The 19761-nt window shown below is 48.0% G+C and overlaps 4 protein-coding genes across 4 annotated transcripts; 2 read left to right on the top strand and 2 right to left on the bottom strand.

Moving 5' to 3' along the window:
- Window positions 1-2225: 2225 nt before the first annotated feature.
- On the bottom strand, window positions 2226-3140 carry UCRPA7_1160 (hypothetical protein; the record flags this gene model as incomplete). Its single annotated transcript, XM_007913747.1, has 3 exons — window positions 2226-2289; window positions 2554-2745; window positions 2815-3140. The coding sequence occupies 3 exons, from the start codon at window positions 3138-3140 to the stop codon at window positions 2226-2228; spliced, it is 582 nt and encodes a 193-aa protein (XP_007911938.1).
- A 5910-nt stretch (window positions 3141-9050) lies between these two features.
- Window positions 9051-10598, top strand: UCRPA7_1159 (putative n-sulfoglucosamine sulfohydrolase protein; the record flags this gene model as incomplete). The annotated part of the gene is made up of 1 exon (XM_007913746.1): window positions 9051-10598. One exon carries the CDS (start codon window positions 9051-9053, stop codon window positions 10596-10598), a length of 1548 nt encoding a protein of 515 aa, XP_007911937.1.
- Window positions 10599-13935: 3337 nt separating this feature from the next.
- On the bottom strand, window positions 13936-15192 carry UCRPA7_1158 (putative anhydro-n-acetylmuramic acid kinase protein; the record flags this gene model as incomplete). Its single annotated transcript, XM_007913745.1, has 1 exon — window positions 13936-15192. The coding sequence occupies one exon, from the start codon at window positions 15190-15192 to the stop codon at window positions 13936-13938; it is 1257 nt and encodes a 418-aa protein (XP_007911936.1).
- A 2748-nt stretch (window positions 15193-17940) lies between these two features.
- UCRPA7_1157 (putative sugar transporter protein) lies at window positions 17941-19491 on the top strand (the record flags this gene model as incomplete). The annotated part of the gene is made up of 1 exon (XM_007913744.1): window positions 17941-19491. One exon carries the CDS (start codon window positions 17941-17943, stop codon window positions 19489-19491), a length of 1551 nt encoding a protein of 516 aa, XP_007911935.1.
- Window positions 19492-19761: the final 270 nt, after the last annotated feature.

Here is a 19761-nt window from a genome sequence, read left to right as displayed (position 1 = left end):
CTTGAGGCGCGTTGTGCCAATCCTTCTGGTTATCGAAGCCACTCTCTTCTCGGAGAAGAAAGCAAGGGTGGAGCTTGAAACTAGTAGAGGATTAGCATATCCAGTCTGTGAGAAGTACAAGGGTATATGGGCCACGTACTTCTTTCGTCGTCAGTCTGTATTGGAGAGTCATGGTTAGAACAGGGCAGTTCTTTGCTATTAATGAATAGAAACATACCGATAGGATGCGGTATTCATCACTGAGTCGAACCTCCGAGGCAGAACTCTGTAGTAATCGATCTATGTAAAGGTCTGCTCGAGGATGAGCTAGAGTGAAGGCCCATGCCTCAGCGTCGGCCGATTCTTTCTTCGGCTCTATAGAGAAAGGTCAAAAAATCTCTCTATCCGCCTTGGTGTATCAGAAGAGATGCATACCCTCGCTAAGGTTGCGGCGAACTTTTCGTTTGTATATACTAAAGTGACAAGCTTCGTCCCGTTTCTGTGAGACATCTGGTAAGCGACATGTGCTCTCTGCCAAACTTGGCTGAGAGGTTCTCTTTTGCTCTTACAATGCAATGAATGCATCTTGGCTCGACTCCTGGTACATCTGCTGTCTCTTCCGGAACTGAATTGGAACAGTGTGAGCTTGGTCTGATAGTTCTTCCCGTGATGCGAGAGGCTGTAACGTACTGATACACCGAACCTTGCGAAACCTACACTGGTCGCAGGACTTGTTGACCCGCGACATAGTCTACTGAGTGAATGAGATACGTCAACTAGCTTTGATATAGGCCCAGGTCCAGGCTCGAGTTGCGCATCACGATCAGAGTGTGAAGGATCTTAGGCGACGTTGTTTGTGCAAAATGTGGCGCCGTTAGACTTGATGGCGGCACCTTCAAGCTTACGTGCTGGGTGTCGCTAGTGCCCAGGCCTCTGAGACAAATCCTTAGGCACCAGGAATTCCCCACATACGTGTCCTGCCATGCATCTGGAGAGTTCAATGGCGCATCCTTCGGCTTTCCTCACTTGCATCACTCTGGATTTCTTTGGTACAATATTCTAATTTTCGATTGAATCGGCCAAGTCTTCTATTTTACTCGAATCTGTGAGTTATGTAGTTCTGCTACTGTTCGCTTGATTGATTGAATCATCATCTAAGCAATCCTCCTTGAAGGATGCATAGGAGAATGCTTCTCAAGCATTTTATCAGGGACTACCTAACCAATTGACCACGCTCTGAGGTAGGCTCGTCGCGGAGGGACCCGACTCCAACCAATCAATTGATCACCACCATGTCACGTCAATATCATCTTCTTTGTCGATACCTTCTTTGTTTTCCTCACTCATCGTCTCTATAAAGACGTCCACCACTAGTCGTGCTGGTCCAGCATCTTCGCCAGAGCGCCGCCTTCGTGTAAACCAATCTCGGATGGACCTGTTAATGAGTCGCTTCATGGACTCGAAGCCATCTTCGTTATCGCGTAGAATGCGCTCAACTGCCTGCATCCCGGGTAGGTCGATGGTAAAGACAAGGCCTCGGACATCAGTCGAGTCATCGAAGGGAAGCTCTTCAATAAGGTCTGCCAGGCTCTTGTCCTGGAACCGGCCCCGGGGCTGCCAGGTCTGGACGTGTTTCTCCGACGTGTTCTGTGAGTGTATGACCCGATAGATGAAAGTAACCGAAGGCTTTGCCGGATTCAAATTACTCGCGGGTCTAAGGCCAGGCGTGACTGTTGTGCTGTGAGGCAGAGGCTGTTGTCTAGGCTGCTCGCTGCCTTGACGGACATCTATGGATGGACTGACAATGGAAGACGGCGTGGTTATTGGTTCGAAATGCGGTTGAGATTTTTCTGAAAATGATATATCACCTCCATTACTGGTATCGGGGGGAGGCGGTGCATCTTCAACAGCAGATTCTGAGGGCTGGAGGCCTTCGCGAGGCAGCGAAGGGGTTGCGAAAGGGTCGTCTCCCTCGTCGTCCACGTCTTCTACCGTGGCTCTCAAATCATGATTTGATAGGTCTGGCGATCCTCCGATGCTAGAGTCGCCATCAAGAACTGCATTTATCACCTCAAGACCAACATAGTCTTCTTTTTGCACTCGCTTCCTAGATCGTGGGGACCACGATGCCAATTGCTCAATCTCAGCGGCTTTCCTTTTGCGCGATGCTGCATCATCCTTTCCTGAGGATGAAGTTGTAGGTGGTCGCTTTGATATTCTGGTCGAATATGCTTGCGCGGCAGCACTTATGTGATGCGCACTACGTCTTGTGTTCCCGTCTCGATTGATCGCCTCAAATGGACGTATTTTCTACGAACAGATGTCAATCAGCAACAGTCACACAAGCCTTAAGGTACAGGTAGCGAGACTCACCGGAGATAATGACGATTCGCTTTCAGGCCCAGCATAAACATCATTTTTGGGATTTATGCCGTGTTGCATTGTCAAGGCGATGTTGTTGCTTCTAAGAAAGTTACGTTGTTTTGATGTCGATGTAGGCGCCTTGTTCGCTGGCTTTCTTTTCCTGAGGGTCAAATTAGAACAGCCGGCTATACTAGGGATCAAGAGACTCACGGTATTGAAGCGGCAGGAGCAGGCTTGGGTGAATTTGTAGGTTGGGGGCTGTCGACTTCAATTGCCGTTTCCACGCTGTGGCCCCGTTCATCGGGAGTCTGGCGTTCTGACTTGTCCTTGTGCTTGTATTTGTTATTGCGGTACTGCTGCAGGTTCAGGCGGAAGAAAAGCTGCTTGATGAGGCGCTTGATTCTAGTGCAAGACGGTCAGGCACGGTTAATTGAATGGGATGAAAGGAAAAGCAAAATGACTGCATCTTACCGAAGATGGTCTATGGAGTAGTTAAGTCTGTTTCGGTTGGGCGATGATTCCTCAGCGGGCCAGAATACACGCCCGTTTCCCTCTTCATCGAGGTAGGCCTGTGTCATCTCTGTCAGGCCTGCTTGGTGCTCGCGGGACTTCCAATCCCAAAGGTTGACGCCGGGAACACCTTGGCTTGTTCGATATTTCCTCCTAAAAACCCTGATGTCGTCGTAGAAAGCCATGCATCGTGGCAATTGTGGGTTGCCGTAATCAAGTTCATTGCGAAGTTCTGTTATCTTTGGAATGCTAGCCGCTGTCGTTTTGGACAACGGCGAAGAAGACATTGTTGCAATTGAAGAGGATGAATTCGAGTTACTTCAACCTAAGTAGGAAAAGTCTAGAAAATATTGGCCAAGTAACAAAGATGCAACGAAAGGAGAAGCCAAATCGCCCTCGGTTTAAACCGAACGCATGAAAGGAAAACCAGACCTTGAGAGAGAGAAAAGAAGCGGAAGTTTGACTACAGTGTAAAGGCATCCCGGGAAAGCAATAACCCCCGATGAGAGTGTACAAATTGTCCAGTATTACGAGTCTGCCTTGTTTATGCAAAATCCTTGCTCAAAAGCTCAGCTGCCTGACGGTCTTGCCGTAGAGCCATTTTCAGGAGTTGTTAACCCTTGATTGCGTGGGGGTCGTGCCAGGGTGCGCCACGGCGTGTATCCTGTTGGTTACAGATTTTGTTACTTGGAGGCCGTCTTCCAGCAAGTCTACTCTATCGTCAAGTCAAATTCGTCGCCTGCAATGCGCACCGAGCTCGACATTTGCCTAGGCATTATGGGAGTCATTGTGAAGCTTAAAGAGATTTCATTCAGACTCATTTTGAAAGTTTGAAATTCATTGGCATAGATGGTATGAAGTTGGCGAATCTTTACGGGGGATTGTTTGTCATGCCACTAGGTCGAGTGTCATCAACTCAAGCGCCAACACCATCCCACAAACTAACACAACTCATGCGTACCCGCGACATGGCTTGGGTCCTGAACAACGCAAGGGACTTTTCGTCTGTTGTTGACACCGTACTGCTCTTTATTCACACATTCTCTATGCTTCGTTAGACTAGGACAGGTACAAGAGACTGTCGTGCGGGCCACTCGGAATCTTCCCCGGCCACGAAGACGAGAATGCTAAGACCTGTTTGCTGTAACAGGACAATATTCACCAGATCTATTCCGCGAAAATAGCAGAGACCTTTTTCGGCCACATTGGCGACCTGATCGGTGAGCATCGCAAGGCACAATTTCAAGGCAACCAATCCTTCAGTGTCATATCTGAAGATCGGTCAAACGTGGCCTTCGCTTGCTGCCATCATCGCAACATTCAGCTCCTAGCAGACTCACAACCGTTAGAACCGAACGCCGAGGAGTTGTAAACATTCATCCCGCTCTGTTCAGAGAATTGCCAGGTCTTCCTGAAGTAGGTTCCTCAAAAGGAGTGGGGTATCTTCCTCCTGGTCTTCTACATAGCCCCTGATGGAGGAGGTTCTTTTACTTTCCATTCATTTACCTTATGTGAAAAGACTACTAGGCTGTGACGAATTTGTTCCTATAAAAGGCGGCCACGCCGAGAAATTTGGAGCTCATCCTTCTTTCTCTTCTCTCATTTTTACTCTCATTCCTATTTCCCCCTTATTCTTAAAGACCAGTTTCTAAGCTCTGATTGTCCGTGCAACTCGTACTCGTTCATATTACACCAGTGAATCCTATTATTCAAACATATCACTTGAAGCATAATGGATGTTTCGCTCAATCGTTCTTCGTCTGCAGGGCTTGATTCATCAAGTGGCAATCCATGGTACCGTAGCGTACTAGTCACTTGGATTAGCCAAGCGTTGATGAACCTAATACCTTGGACATATGGTCGGTCTATATTCTAAATGGCGATCTTGTCAAACGTTAACCCAGACTTCATAGTTATCTTGAGACAAGAGCGTCAAACAATACAAGCCGCGGCGATTCCTAGTGATGCCATGCGCCCAATCTTCAACCATGCCGTACTCAATCAACCAGTTCTAAATATTGATCACAGATCAACGAACGTGCCCCTAGGTGTAGGAGAGTCAGGCAGCGTCGGCCCAAGCGACCCAGAAACGGACCAGAATTACCTCACTATTCAAGACCGCGGGGCAGTCGAAGAATACGAAGGCAAAGGAACCCTTCGAGTCACCAAGACTGTGAGCTGTACGCCCCCTCGTCGGAGTAACCGTAGCCGTTCGGGCTCTAGGCATATTTGACTGCCGGACCAACTCAGGTCTTTCGCTCAATGGCACATCATGTCATCTGCCGTCGAATAAATCATATCACCAACGAGTTCCTATCCCCCTTTTTTCTTGTTTTTACTATACTTTTTTTCTTTTTGGGAGATTCATATTTCTAGCTCGCGTTGCATTTCTGCAGGTCTCTGTTATCAGTTTAGACTTCCCCCCAAGCCTTATACCATGTTCGCGCTTCTCGCCTTGTACGCTACACGGCTTGCTTCATCGAGTCGGATCATTGCACTTTCAAGCCACACTTATGTTCCTGTCACGACGTTCAGCACTCTCTTTTCGATGTAATTTATCGTCCATGCATTTTAGTCAGGATAAATTTTGAGTAGAACGTTCACTTTCGATGCTTCGATTGGAAATTTGAAGCCTTGGTGTTGTCGACCTCCTTCGCAGCAGTCCATAAGTCTTTGGGCTAGTCTGTGCTGTGAACTGATCGCGTGATTCAACGCCTAAAGAATACTTCTTAGGTTGCAGTAAGATTAAATGATTGCGGATGCCGTACATCCACCGACGTCGTTGTGAGTTGCAACGGTGAGGTTTGGTAAGAATGGGACTCTAGCCACTAGTAACATCAATATGATGATAGCATTTTCCCAGATCTCACCGAGAATGCAAAACAGTTATTCTTTTCAGCGGCTTCTGCTAATTGAGAGGATAAATGAGTAGAGCTGATGAAACGGCAGAACTGCAGCAGCACATGTGGGAAATGATAGTGAGTCGGTATTGTAATTGCACGGGACCAAACACCTGCAACAAGTCTCTGGTATGGCGAATGTTGGTCCTGAGGCCACTGTTTGGCCAGTATTCTATACCTGGGTACATAGCGACCGCATGAGTAGTCTGGAAAGAATGAGATCGGACTGAGGTTGTGCTTGAAAGGCAAAAAAAAAAAAAAAGGCTACGCACAGCAAAACGGCTTAAAGTCTCATGCATTTGCGATACAAGTTGGGAGAGCCTTAGCGGTGGTACAATTGGCTCCATTTAGTGAGGCACTGGCCAAAAAGGGTGCTGCCTGAAGGAGGAAGAAAAGTCTTCCTGGACAACTTTTTCAATGATATGTTTCAGGAAGCGCCGCCGCCAATGAACCGAACCAAACAGATGGTGGCCAAAGCGGGTTTGAAAGCCAGCCCCAGCTAAAACCGCCTCATGTGAACCATCGTCCAGTACAATCGCTGCTGCAGCATCGGCCTGCAGCATCGAACATCTATCCACAGCTCATCGGACAAAAATGGTATCAGGAATGAAGTCCGGTCATATTGCTTAAAAAATAACCCTGTTCAAGGCTGAACAGAGATGCGACGAGTTATCTCACATTTGACATCCCATCATAATGGTTTACGCTGCAGCATGATCCTTGGACAAAGGCTGTTGCAGTGCTCTAGCTTTAACAAGTTACTTGTCCGCTCTTCCGGGCACCAGGACCACAGGGAGAATCGAAATGTCAGCCACAGCTCGTTCCTAGCCACCATGGCACAGTACTGGCTTTTGGTTTGGAAGTTTCGCAGGCGTGAACGACCAATATTTCGCGACGCTTTGTCATCCGTCTGAGCGTATTTTCAGTACACAGAGAATAGTCTACAGGCGCGACTACGTGTTGTTCATACCTAATGGCAAGACTATCCGGATGATATGATGGCTGGATTGTCTCGGTTGTCCTTGGCACACACTCATATCTCGCTACAACGGAATTGAGCGACCTTGAATAACAGCTCGGAAAACAGGAAGAGAGTGAAGTCAACGTCGATCAGCAGATCATCTTCAGCGGTAGACACTTATTGTCCCATTGCTCCGATACCCACTGCCAAAATTGCATGGGACAGCGCATATTGTGCTACGCAAGATCTCGAACGCGATTGACTGCCTAGCGGCAACAAACCCGGAATCCCTTTGCCAACTTTCATGGCGTCCCACATTCCCCGTTCCATCTTGAGTATTCACAAAACATCAGCAGACTGGATTGCGCTGCTGTCTGTGATGAAGCCATTCAAGAGCTGAGCAGTGTATATTGTTAGCACAGCCACGCGATTCATTACCTGATCACACAGATGCTCGTACCTCGATATTCTTCAAGCAGACCCTGTTCGCTTCTTCCGTGGCCGTCGCTACGCAGTCCTCTAAAATCAGGCAATCCCAGCCCCAGGCAGATGCATCCGTCAACGTGCCTAGAACGCACCGATCTGTATTGACACCACAGAACACCAGCGATGTCTTTCCTGTCTTTCTCAGATGCTTAAATAGAGGTTGATCCGGGCTCCATAGCCCGCTGAAGCGATTTTTGTCACACTGAACGTCCCCATCGGATAGGAAAGGTTTCAGCTCGTCGATGATATCGGCGTTCCATGAACCCCGAAACAGAGACCTGCCTTTGTCGTCTCCTAGATCATCACCGTAGAACACCAGTCCACCAGAATCGGGCATAAGCGAACGAGGACCGCTACGGAAGTATGAAGCTGGAAGAGTCTGAAGGTCGGTGTCGGTCAAACCCCAATTAAGCCAAATAATCTGCGATTTTTGTCAACCTCAATTTGGCATCACGCCGAAGTGAAGAGCGTCTGGTGACAATATCACGATGCGACAGCCGATGCTTGGTGATGAGAAAGCCTACCTCAATGCCTACTTCTCTGCACTTGGTGATGGTCTTGACAATGGGCTGCACTGTCTCTAAGCCCAATGGATGGTCTCTGCAGCGTGGATGTAGAAAAGCGTTCTGCATGTCCACGATGACGAGAGCGGTCTTTCTAGGGTCAATGATAACCGATTCGGCCTCCTTACTGTGTGATATTGGCAGCGCAACTCGTTTCTCCGATCGCCGTGACAGGTCATACGCTCTGTTAATGGTGTCGTAATGCCAGTCGCCGGAAAGGCCTACTTTGATGATATCGTTGGCCATATTGTCTCGGTATCCGACTATTATCTAGAGATGTGCATCCTCTTGAGGTCATGGCAATGTCGTCTGTCCCCTTGTAGCGGTGGTGGAGGGGAAGATAACGGCTCCACTCAGCGGGCTTTCCCACTGTCGTACTGTCGTGGGTGATTATCACTGCCAGGTCCTCCCGCTTGCCCAGCATCTGTTTTCGCCCTCTAAACTGACTTGACAACTCGAACTGCCGGCGCAGCATTTGCCTCATCATGCAAACTGCCAAATTATAATAAGGTTAGTGGATAGAGGCAATTTCCAATTAGCTATTCTAATAAGATAGGCAATCGTTTTCTGGCGCATGGTGGACAAGCAAGAAGTTGTTATACATCCCTCAGTGCTTCCACAGCATGGCTTAGACATGAGCTCGGAGGCCAATTGAGGCCTTGCCTTCCAGGACTTTTACATCATTTCAGCTGTTATAGCTTTCCATGTCACTTGAGCACAACGGATGTACATGTTGAAGGACGGCATCTAAAAAGGATGTTTTCCTGCTATTCATCTGTTGCTAGTCGACGCATCGAGAGAGGTGTTTTGTACCATCTTCATGCCAATTGTTTTGAGGCCTACCAAACATCCGAATGACCTGTAACACCAACGATTTGGGAACTCCACAGGAAGGTTTGATCATCGACGGGATTAGACACGGTTAGACAAAATCGGATTACTTTGGCTGACAGCCAGATGTGATGTAGAGAAGGCGGAGGCTGGGTGGAGGCGAGCCTGATAAGTGCTCTTTTCCCCAGTCGAAATCCCTTAAATATCCAGGCATCTTGGCGCCGGATAGCGCCTCGTGAAAAGTTCGGATCCCCGCCGACAGCCTGTCCGGACAGCCGGCGAGAGCCGATTTCGGTACTGTAAAGCACGGATTGTCGACAAAATCAAACTAAAGTTCGGAGTCAAGCCCCATGAACAAACCCCGCCCTGATGTCGTGCTCCACGGATACTGTCTCGAGAAACCTGTGTTATCATCAACTGTTTTGATTGAGTGTCTAACAGGTCAAGGCCTCTATCATGGCTTCTAAAGAACACAGGAATGTTCTGCTCATGGTCGCGGATGACCTAGGCTTGATGCTCGGTTGCTATGGTTTGAAAGCGATCAAAACGCCACACGCAGATCAGCTCGCAGCGGACGGAACCAAGTTCATCAACGCTTTCGCTAGCACCGCATCCTGCAGTGGGAGTCGCTCGACCATTTACACTGGCCTTCACACGCACCAGAATGGCCAATATGGTCTGCAGCAAGGCTGGTGCCATTTTCAGACCCATGATCACATAGAGACCACTCCCCAGATTTTCAATTCATTGGGGTATCAGACGGGTATCATTGGGAAGGTCCACGTAGGTCCAGCCGCGGTCTACCCTTGGGAGTGGTTCGCACCAAGCCTCAGTCGCGATGTTCGAGAAAATGCTGCAGAAGCCGGTCGTTTCTTCGACAAGGCTGCGGAGACAGGACGGCCGTTTCATCTGACTGTTGGACTGCGAGATCCACATCGGGATGAGACAAGGGAGGGATTTGGGAACGACGAAGACGATGTGAAAGATATCCAGGTGCCTGACTACAAATCGGAGAATGTCGAAATACCGCCCTTCATTACCGATGTTCCTGAGCTACGGACCGAGCTTGTCGAGTACTACAAGTCAGTCAGTCGCATGGACCTCGGGATTGGCCTTATTCTCAAGGAGCTCAAGAAGCGAGGTCTGGACCAGAACACTCTAGTCATCTTTGTTAGTGACAATGGTGCTCCGTTCCTCAATTCGAAGACTACGTTATATGACGCCGGTGTCAGACTTCCACTGATAGTTCGTCAGCCTGGTGGGAAGACTGGTGTCGTCAACCCTAATATGATCTCATTTCTTGACATACTTCCAACGTGTATCGAATGGGCCGGGTACAAAGATAGTGATATCAAGACTGCCAACTCCGAGAAGTCTCCGGTGCGACCAGGCACCCCGTTCCTCCGTATACTCCAGGAGGGCGAGATCGCCTCATCAGAGAAGTGGACGCAGCATGTATTTGGTTCCCATACATTCCACGAGGTTCAGAATTACTGGCCTACAAGATTTATGAGAGACCACAAGTATAAATATCACCGTAACATCGCATGGAGACTCGACTTTCCCTTTGCATCAGACCTGTATTCCAGTCTTAGCTGGGAGGGTATTCGGAATTCTGAACCTGTTTCAAACGAACAATCCGACACACCAGAGATAATGATCGGTCGGCGTCGTTTACAAAGCTACATCTTTCGGGGACCCGAAGAGCTATTTGATCTCGAGAACGACCCAGAGGAGATCGATAATCTGGCGAGAAATCCCGAGTTCGAGACAGTTCTCAAGGAAATGAGATCGAAATTAGAAGACATGCAGTATCAAACAGATGATCCTTGGCTGTTCAGAGATGGGGTGAGCGTCATGACAACCCAAGCAGCACAGAAAGTCGGGATGAGACTTCCTGATCGTTTTGATTTTGACCCCACGAAACCTGGTAATGCCGCTGGTCCATATTGGGCACCGCAAAGCGCGAAGAAGTCTGGTAGAGGTTTGATTGAGTTTGGTTAGTTGTAATTGACGGACATATATTGTATAAAACGTAGATAAATCATGGAAAGTTGCTCTCATGCACGATCAAGTGCGAAACCTGGTCTAGCCAGCGGTATATGAGTTACGACAGGAAACGATACTGCAAACGGTACCTTGCTCGTAGAGTGCGATGTCGATAGGTAGTTCGTCTTAAGGGGGTGTCACCGTACCGTCGTCTAGCATGATCTCTTATAAAAAGTATGTTTACTACGCACCATATCAATGTAGAGCTGAAAAATGCTTTCCATTGTGCATTTTCAGGGTACTTGTTGATGGGGATCGCCTTTCGCAATGGCAAAATTTGTGTGACCAATTTTCTTTGGTAAGAATTGCTAGATCGTTGCTATTGAACTGTCCAAGACTTGGGCATTGTAGGCCTAAAAAGCTGGATTAGTTGTGCCAGCATCTTCTCATAGATTAGCAGACTGATGCACCTTTTGTGGCCGAGTCCCGAGCCGCTAAAACGATAAGGATGGATCCTTCACAATCATTTCCAGCCTGTTCTACGCCCCTCAAGCCCCGGTCGTAACTGGCTAATGCGCGTAGTAACGGACTGGAGCACCGCCCCCCTCTTCGGTACTGCCCTGATCCGGTTTCCTGGGCCTCAAACTATCTATCTAATGTGTAGAACACCTGTGCCAAGGAGATCGGGGTTGACGCCAGTAGGTTTAGCAGCTTTGCTTATCTTTTGATGTTCCGATTGTCCCTCATTTAGTGGGGATGACATCCGTCATAAAATGCCTGTGGCTGGCATCATTATTGTTGTTCTAGGTAGTTCGTGTGTGTCGATATTGCTTGGTTTTACGAGTGTGTGACTATTCTATAGCAATATGATTAACGCGTTCCCAATATCAGCCTTGAGCCTTCTTGTCTCATGTGTTGCAGCTTCTTCCATTGCTCTCGAAGGACTTGGAGGTCATGGTGCGTTCACCTTTACTTTTGATGCAGCTAGAAATGGCAGCGTCTCTTCGACTAAATACTATGTCCCCCCTATCGACAAATCATCCCCAGTAGTTGTCCATGAGACTATTACCTGGACTCGAGGCAATGCGCCAAGTCAGGACACACCAGTTGCATTTACTGTATTGTCTTCAAACGAGACTATTATCACTGCAGAGCTATTGTCAAATATCCTTTCAGACTATCTGGCAGATGATGTGTACAGTGAGGACTTTTTTGAGGGTACATAGCATCCCCTTTCCTGCGCTCACTGCATCGCTGATTTCTACCAGGCGTCTACTTATCCATTCCAAATGCCGTAAGCGTGGACCGGAGCGCAGTGGAATACCTGATCAGCAAAGAAGTCTCATATCTCGCAATACCTTCGGGGACTCATGCACCACTTCCTTGTAACAATTCGCCTCTCAATGTGATAACACTCTCTAACAGCTGCATGATTGCTCCTGGGCCCTATTTTGCGACCCTTGGCGGTTGTGCTGAAACCTCGTTCTCCTTGCGCAAGGTATTTGCATTGATTCCTGATCTCCAAGAAGCTTTCATGAATGGCTTCACGACAAACGATGATGGCTCTTACTCATATATCAACATCTGGGAGCCTGCCCAATATGGACTCATGGTTCCAGTGCCGTCAAGGCTATACTCCAGATTGTTGGACAAATCCCGATATCCTCTAGCAGGCTATCGCTTTGCAGTGAAGGACTTGATGCCGGTCCGGGGTATCGTTACGAGCGGTGGCTCAAGGGCAATGTTGAGGGTCTATAACACGCCTGCAGCGGTTACGGCTCCGGCAATCGAACAATTAGTCGATCTCGGGGCGACGCTTGTTGGGAAAACAAAGCTCACAGTCTTTGCTTTCGGAGCCTGGCCCTACCAGACAGATGACTTTGCGGTTTGTACTCTAATTCAATACCTTTTCGATTTTGCTAAGTCGGCATTAGTACTCTTGGAACATCCGAGCAGACGGTTACCTCGGTCTATCAGCTTCTAGTTACGGTTCCGCAGCCGCAATCGCCGCGTATGACTACTTAGATTTCACTATCGGGAGCGATACTGGGGGCAGCGTGCGAAACCCTGCTGATAGGGTTGGAGTATATGGGTGCGCCGCGTCCTATGGATCTTGCGATGTGCCTTGCTAACATCATATAGCATCCGGCCAACTTGGTCGGTCATCAATACCTCATTGGTTATACCAAGTGCAACTTCACTGGATACATTGGGATTCCTCACAAGATCCCCGGACTTAGTCGAGAAAGTTGCCAAGCTTTGGGATACTGATAGCAACCTACATCTTTTACCGGGTACATTCTCACTCCCAAAGAAGATCTTCTTTCCCGTCAGTTTCGTCTCTGGTTGTATATTTGATGTTTACTCATACTTGACTAGACTGAATTCTTCCCTGTCAATAACTCGGTAGCCCAGGACATGATCGACACATGGCTATCCACAGTGTCCACAGCTTTTAATATGACCATCGAACCACAGAATGTCACGGAAATATTCCTCGATAAGGTTACACAGAATGACACATTGGCGTCCTATACGTCCGACATATTTTCCATGTCAACCTATGATAGCTATAACTTGTTTGGCAAAAAGTTCTTGGATGATTACGAACACAAGTTTGGACAATACCCAGAACTTGATGTTGCAGCATTCAGCTCCTGGCAAACCGCCCCAGATTACACCGCCGAGACCAGGGCTGCGAACGAGCAACGTCGACAGGACTTCGAGGACTTCATCAACACTTATGTCATTCCTTATAGCGACGAAACTTGCACAGAAGGATTTTGGATATATCATATCAGCGACAAAGGCGGCGGCGTGCCAGAATATCGCGATGTTCTTACCTACGATTACTTCCCGCCTTTCAACCCGATGCGTGCTGCAAGCATTGCACCATTCGCGAAGTTGGTCGATATTACTGTTCCTATAGGGGCAATAACTTACGACAGTGTCATTTCAAAGGAAAGCATCCTGATATTCTTATATTTGTTAGCACCAATTCTGACAATTTCACAGAAGGAGGAACCGTTGGTCATTACAGTCAACTTGGTTGCTCATAAGGGTTGCGACTTTGTACTCCTGGATTTTCTGAAAGCATGCAGTGAGGCTGAATTATGTAAAGAAGTCAAGACTGGCCGGTATGCCTTTTAAATGACACAAAAACAATAATATACTCATCCAGTATGCACAAAAATGCTTTATAGATAATAAACGACATTCAATAGAGCTCTCTGAAATAATCAGAATGATTCCTAGAGAGAGATCTTCCTCCACAATTTGAACTTCATATCTTGACTTGAGGCTCTAAAATGAACTAAGTATACTAAGAGTTATTCTGAACCTTCCAAGCTACTTATATTCCAAGCACCCTCTTATTACGGTCAACAACTTCCTCCGCATTCTTGGCTCTCCATGGAGCTAGCGTCAGCTTTCCCAACACGGCGTATTTTACGGCGCCACCAGCTGCCGGAATATTGTTTGCTAGTCCTCTCTTGGTTGCGAAGGCCAAGGTCGCAAACTTGATGGCCTCTTTGTAAGCAGCAGGGATTCCGAACTCATCGCTGACAGAAAGCTGTAGTTGATGTTTCGCTAACTCTGCACCAAGATTTTTCATGAGGGTCGCGTTTCTTGTGCCACCACCAGATGCGATCACACGGACCACATGCGTGCGAGGGAGGATGAAGTCGACGAGGCTGCTAGTGATAGCATATGCAGTAAATTGTGTCAGAGTAGCGAGTAGGTCTTCTGTTGAAGATGAAGCGTACACTTTGAGGATATTTTCGGCGTACGTAGCACCAAAATCAAGCCGCCAAGCCGATCTCGGGGGGGTTCGCTTGAAGAAATCATGAGTCTTCAGTTCTTCGAATAAGGATGAAATGATTTGACCCTTGGCAGCTAGTTCACCGTCCTTGTCATAACCCTTTCCTGTCCGAGCCTTGACAACGTGGTCAATCATTACATTGCCCGGGCCAGTATCGAACGCCATCATCTTGCTCCGATCCTTATCAGCAAGCTGGAGGTTGGCAATACCACCAATATTCAATGTCACTGTTGGTCCATCGTTGCGGAATGACACGAAGTCCAGATACTGCATCAAAGGTGCTGCAGACCCCCCTAGAGCGTGGTCCAGAGGTCGAAATTGGGTGACAGTATCCACATCAGTCAGGGCAGCCACAACTCCTGATTCCGCAATGAAAAAGCCACAGGGAAACCCTCCCTTCAGCCACCGGTCGACTAGACTCTTGCTGCCACTCTGGATATAATTACGCTCTTTGACTCGGTCGGGTGGCTCTTGATATATAGTTTGGCCATCGTAGCCAATAACGTCTATATCTTGTGGCTTGAGTCCCGCCTTTTGAAGAAGGGCATTTGCGGCTTCTGCGTATAATGCACCAGCAGCATAGTTGAGCCTTGTCATTTCGAAGATAGTAAGGTCGTTATCGAAGGCGCGCAGGATGAGAGGCTGCAACTCTTCTGGCCAATCGACGGTCAAGCCGTCTACATAGCTGGGACGCGCAGGGTGGCCATCCTCTGCCAACTCAATCTTGCAGAGCACAGCATCGACACCATCGAAGGACGATCCACTGTTCAATCCGAGAATGTATGTCATCTTGCGAAATCAGATGGGTATCTCGATTCGAAACTGGGAAGGGAAGCTTGAGAAGAATAGCGTGTAAGCCCAGCCGGAAATCAAACCAAAATCTGAAGAAATTACACGTGCTTAAATGGGAACAGATGAAGTTTGGCGGAAGAAACGCCAGTGTGTTACGATTATCAACATGTGCTTTCCATAGTTTGTGGTGCTCCAGATACGCTTGTCTCCACATCTCAATAGCTTCTGATGTCTGATGGGGTCAAACTAGGTCAAATGACTCTAGGACGGAGGATCCCCCGAATCTATCGATTAGAACAGGGCGACTCTTAATTTGTCCTTTTGTTACATTCCATACGATCCAGGCTCCCGGTTTGCAATCACGAACTCAAACATCCCCTCCTTTTCGCACCTGGCTTTCCCCGCTCGGGGGATGCTCCGATGGCTCCACATTGGTGATGGGGATGTGTGGGGTGCCCCTGACTCGTTTGTTTGGAGAAGAACAGGGGACTCAAGGACAAATCGTGCTTTGATACCACGTAGAATTCAGCCAAGTCTCCCTACCGCGAATTCAAGTCTAGATGATTCTAAAGGATGTCTCTTGGGAAACATGACCGAAGCCATGACTTGTTGGCAAGTTAGATTCCGTCACAAGACAGGCAAATTTGGGTTCGTCGAAATCATGTAAGCGTAAAACTTTGAGAGATATTGGAGATTTGTATATCCATTCAATGTGTTAATGCATTTTATAATCATCAGTGAAGTCTAGATGACTCTAAAATCTATAGCATTGTAGCTAGGAGGCTCTTCAACCTCTCTGTATCTTCCCCGAACTTCCTCATCGCCTCCGCCGATTTCTCCACTGCGCATGCATCGCTATTGAAAGCCCATCTGAAGGCTGACTCATTGCCTTTAAATGATAAATTCTCAAGAGCTGTAGTTTTAGCTACATTACCTGTTAGCCTCCGAGCATATAATTCAAAATTGTAAACTTACCGCTGTCAATGGTCAAGATTGGCTGAATCGGCTCTGTTTCCTTCTCAACAGCTTCTAATATAGCGGGGGCAGCAGTGAGGAGGTCAATGCCAGCCAACGCTCTTACTTGTCCCACGTTTCTGAAGCTTGCCGCCATGACCTGAGTACGGAAACCGAACTTTCTCAGTTGATTTTGGATTGCTGATACAGTTGCCACCCCCAGATCTCCATCATATCCGTTTTTCTTTCCCCAATCAGCGATGCGACCTACATATGGCGCGACAGCATCAGCGCCAGCCTCCGCCGCAGCCACCGCTTGTGCCAGCCCAAAGACGACTGTGACAAGGCAACTAATGCCATGATCACGCTGTAGAATACGAGCAGCCTCAATTCCTTCCCATGTAGCACTGATCTTAATGCGGACGCGGTCTTTCGGGACGCCCTGCTGGCTGTAAAGGTCGATAATGCGCAGCGCTGAGGCAACAGTCGCGGTGGTGTCAAAAGACAGCGTAACGTCCACCTCAGTGCTAATACGACCAGTTAACTTGTATATCTGTGTACCGAACTGAACCGCGAGATAATCAACTGCAGCTGAGAGCCGCTCCGCATTCGATGTCGACGAGGGAAGTGATTTGGCATAAGAGATAGTGTTGGAGATTAGTTGTGCATATGCTGGACTCTGAGCAGCGACATAAAGGAGTGATGGGTTTGTTGTACCCTCGGATGGATGGAAATGAGTAATCTCTGAAATAATATTAGCAGGCTCCTGACACATGGATGAAAACGTACTTTCAAAGTCTGCTGTATCGGCGATCAATACTGTTCCAGCAGCTTGAAGCTGCTTCAGTGGTCCGGACGACATCTCGAATGACTGCCGTGAGTAAATATGGGCAAGGTCAGAAAAACAGATTTCTATTTCGTGATGCAGGAAGAATAGAATTGATGGCAGGAAGCTGCGGTATTTTTCAGAAAATGGTCAAATATGCAGCGTTCTTGATGATTTTAACGAGAGCATTGGAAGATTTGACACACAAGTCGTACTGCGCTGGCCGTAAACGTGGAAATCAACATTGGTTTAGACTCAATGTTCGTAGGAGGACCCTTAATCACTTGATCTAGATTGGGATCAAGCCTCCATAGAAAGAATGCTTGGTGTTTCTCAGGGTCACGCGTGCTTGGACATGACATATCATTAGTGTACAGCATTTTCATATGTCGGAGGGCATCCGTCGGAGCGTTCCCCGGCTACATGACCCACACTGGGATTAGTGTGCTCCAATTGATGGGACTTGCTGTGGCGTGCCCATTCCGTATTACCTGACTAGATTAGCAGTCTTGGGTTTGTGTTCGGAGGATCCCCCGATGTACCCCCTTTAGCCCAGTCGACTGACTAGTGGACACCAGGCGTACCACCTGAATTGTCCCTTTCCTCGACGACATGAACTAGTCAGGTTCTGATCCAACCCCAGTTTTACCTCCAACCCCGGAAATCTGCGCCGGCTCTCGATGTCTGGGGCTTGTTCATCAACTGCTCTGGGGTCTGGGGACTTCTGAAATCAGGCCATTCTACTCTCCTGGTGCTCGAGTTCCTCGTTAGTCTCAAGCCTTGTTCCCCAACATGGGACCCACCGGCTGCTGCTATAGATATCTTTGCTTATTACTGAAGACTCCTCCTCTCCAGCTTATATATAATAAGCCTTGTAAGCCGGATCTTTGGAATACTCCTGCCTCTTCACAGTTACCCCACAGTTCAAGAAAATCAGTCGTCGAGTTGGTCTTGCATTCTTCAAGATGGGTTTCTTCAATATCGACTTCCGCTCTCAGCGGTGGGCACTCTTTTACTGCGGTGTGTCAACATTTGGCGCTCTCTGCTATGGTTACGATCAAATCTATTACACAGGCCTTCTCGGAATGAGGCCTTTCATCAATGAGTATGGCACCACGACCGACTCTGACGGCGCAACGGCTCTAACGACCTCCTTTACGTCCCTGACGGCATCGATTATCTACGTCGGTGAACTTCTCGGAGCTCTCTTTGCCGCCCCGATCAACGATCACTTCGGCCGGAAGGCTGTCTTCTACTGCGCTTCCCTTTGTATCATTGCCGGAGCGGTGGTGCAGCTCGCATCACATGGCATCGAAGGCTTGATTATCCTTGGTCGTATCCTGATTGGATTGGGCATCGGGCAGTTCACGGTCACTTGTCTCCTATACATTGGCGAGGTGGCACCGTTGGCGATTCGTGGCCCTGCGTTGATGATGTTTCAATTCATGCAGTCATGCTCTCAGCTTGTTGGCTCCGGAATTACACAAGGCACAGAATCGATCCCAAACAAGAACTCGTATCTTATTCCCATGGGCCTGCTTATCCTTCTGCCGGGCCTTATGATGATCTGCCTTCCCTTCACTCCAGAGAGCCCTACCTGGTTTGTGATGAAGGGCAGACATTCCAATGCAAAGGCGTCTTTAAGAAAAATCAATCGCAGCACCCAAGACTATGATCCTACGTACGACCTGCGAGTCCTCGACGAGGCAGTGAAGCGCGAGCAAGAAGCTGCCGCTGAATCGTCCTGGATCTCTCTTATCAAAGACCCAATAGAGAGACGCAAGCTCATCTTTTCTTGCGGTGCTATGGTCGCCCAGCAGATTAATGGTATACAATTCTTTTACTCGTACGGAGTCATTTTCGCACAGTCAATCGGCATCAAGGAGGCTTTCACGATCTCTCTGATTACGAATGTTTTACAAGTCATCTCAGTTGCTGTCTCGGTACTCTTCGGCAACAAGATGTCACGTCGTATCAACCTTCTTGTCTGCAGTTTTGGAATCTTCGCTGCTCTTCTCGTTGTGGGCGGTCTTGGAACAAAGCGCATCTTCTCTTCTGGAATTGCTGCCGCTATTGTTGTCTTTTCATACATTGTCATTGTCTGCTTCAATTTCTCGCTTGGGCCCCTTGCATTTACTATTGCCTCCGAAATGGCAGTGGGTCGAAATCGGAATAAAATCATGTCCTGCTCGATCGTCTCGTTCTTCCTGACGGTTTGGGTAATCGCGTTCACGTCGCCTTACCTATACTATTCAGCCAACTTGGGCCCGATGCTCGGTTTTATTTATGCCGGCACGACATGCATCACGCTTTCTTACGTCTGGTTCTGTGTCGGCGAGACTACTGGTCGCTCCAATCTCGAACTGGAGCGCTTCTTCCTCGAGAAAATCCCGGTCCGACAATGGAAGAAGCACGTGTTTACTGATCTTCCAAGTGGTAAATTGGAGGAAAAGCCAACTGTGACAGACTTAACGACGGAAAAGGGTGCTTTTTCCAACGAGTTGGAAACAGCTTGATTTCACTTGGAACTTAACCCTTGTATAATAGCAACGAAGACGAAAGCAAAATACCTGGTGCCCGATTTCAATACACACGTCACATGCTCCTTTCATGTCATGAGGCTATTGTAATTGAAATAGATCTTTCATGTTGACGCTGCAAAATTCGTCGCAGGCGACGACACTTCGAAATTGTGTCGTTCGTTGCGCAGAATATCTAAACTCTTATTTACCTGAAGTGAATCCTGTGCACTGCTTTCCAGTAGTTTCTCTACCCTGTCAAGCAAT

This window comes from Phaeoacremonium minimum (assembly GCF_000392275.1).
Source record: "Phaeoacremonium minimum UCRPA7 unplaced genomic scaffold PA7_03_scaffold_62, whole genome shotgun sequence".
Lineage (NCBI taxonomy): Eukaryota > Fungi > Ascomycota > Sordariomycetes > Togniniales > Togniniaceae > Phaeoacremonium > Phaeoacremonium minimum.
This window is presented reverse-complemented; position numbering and strand designations above follow the sequence as displayed.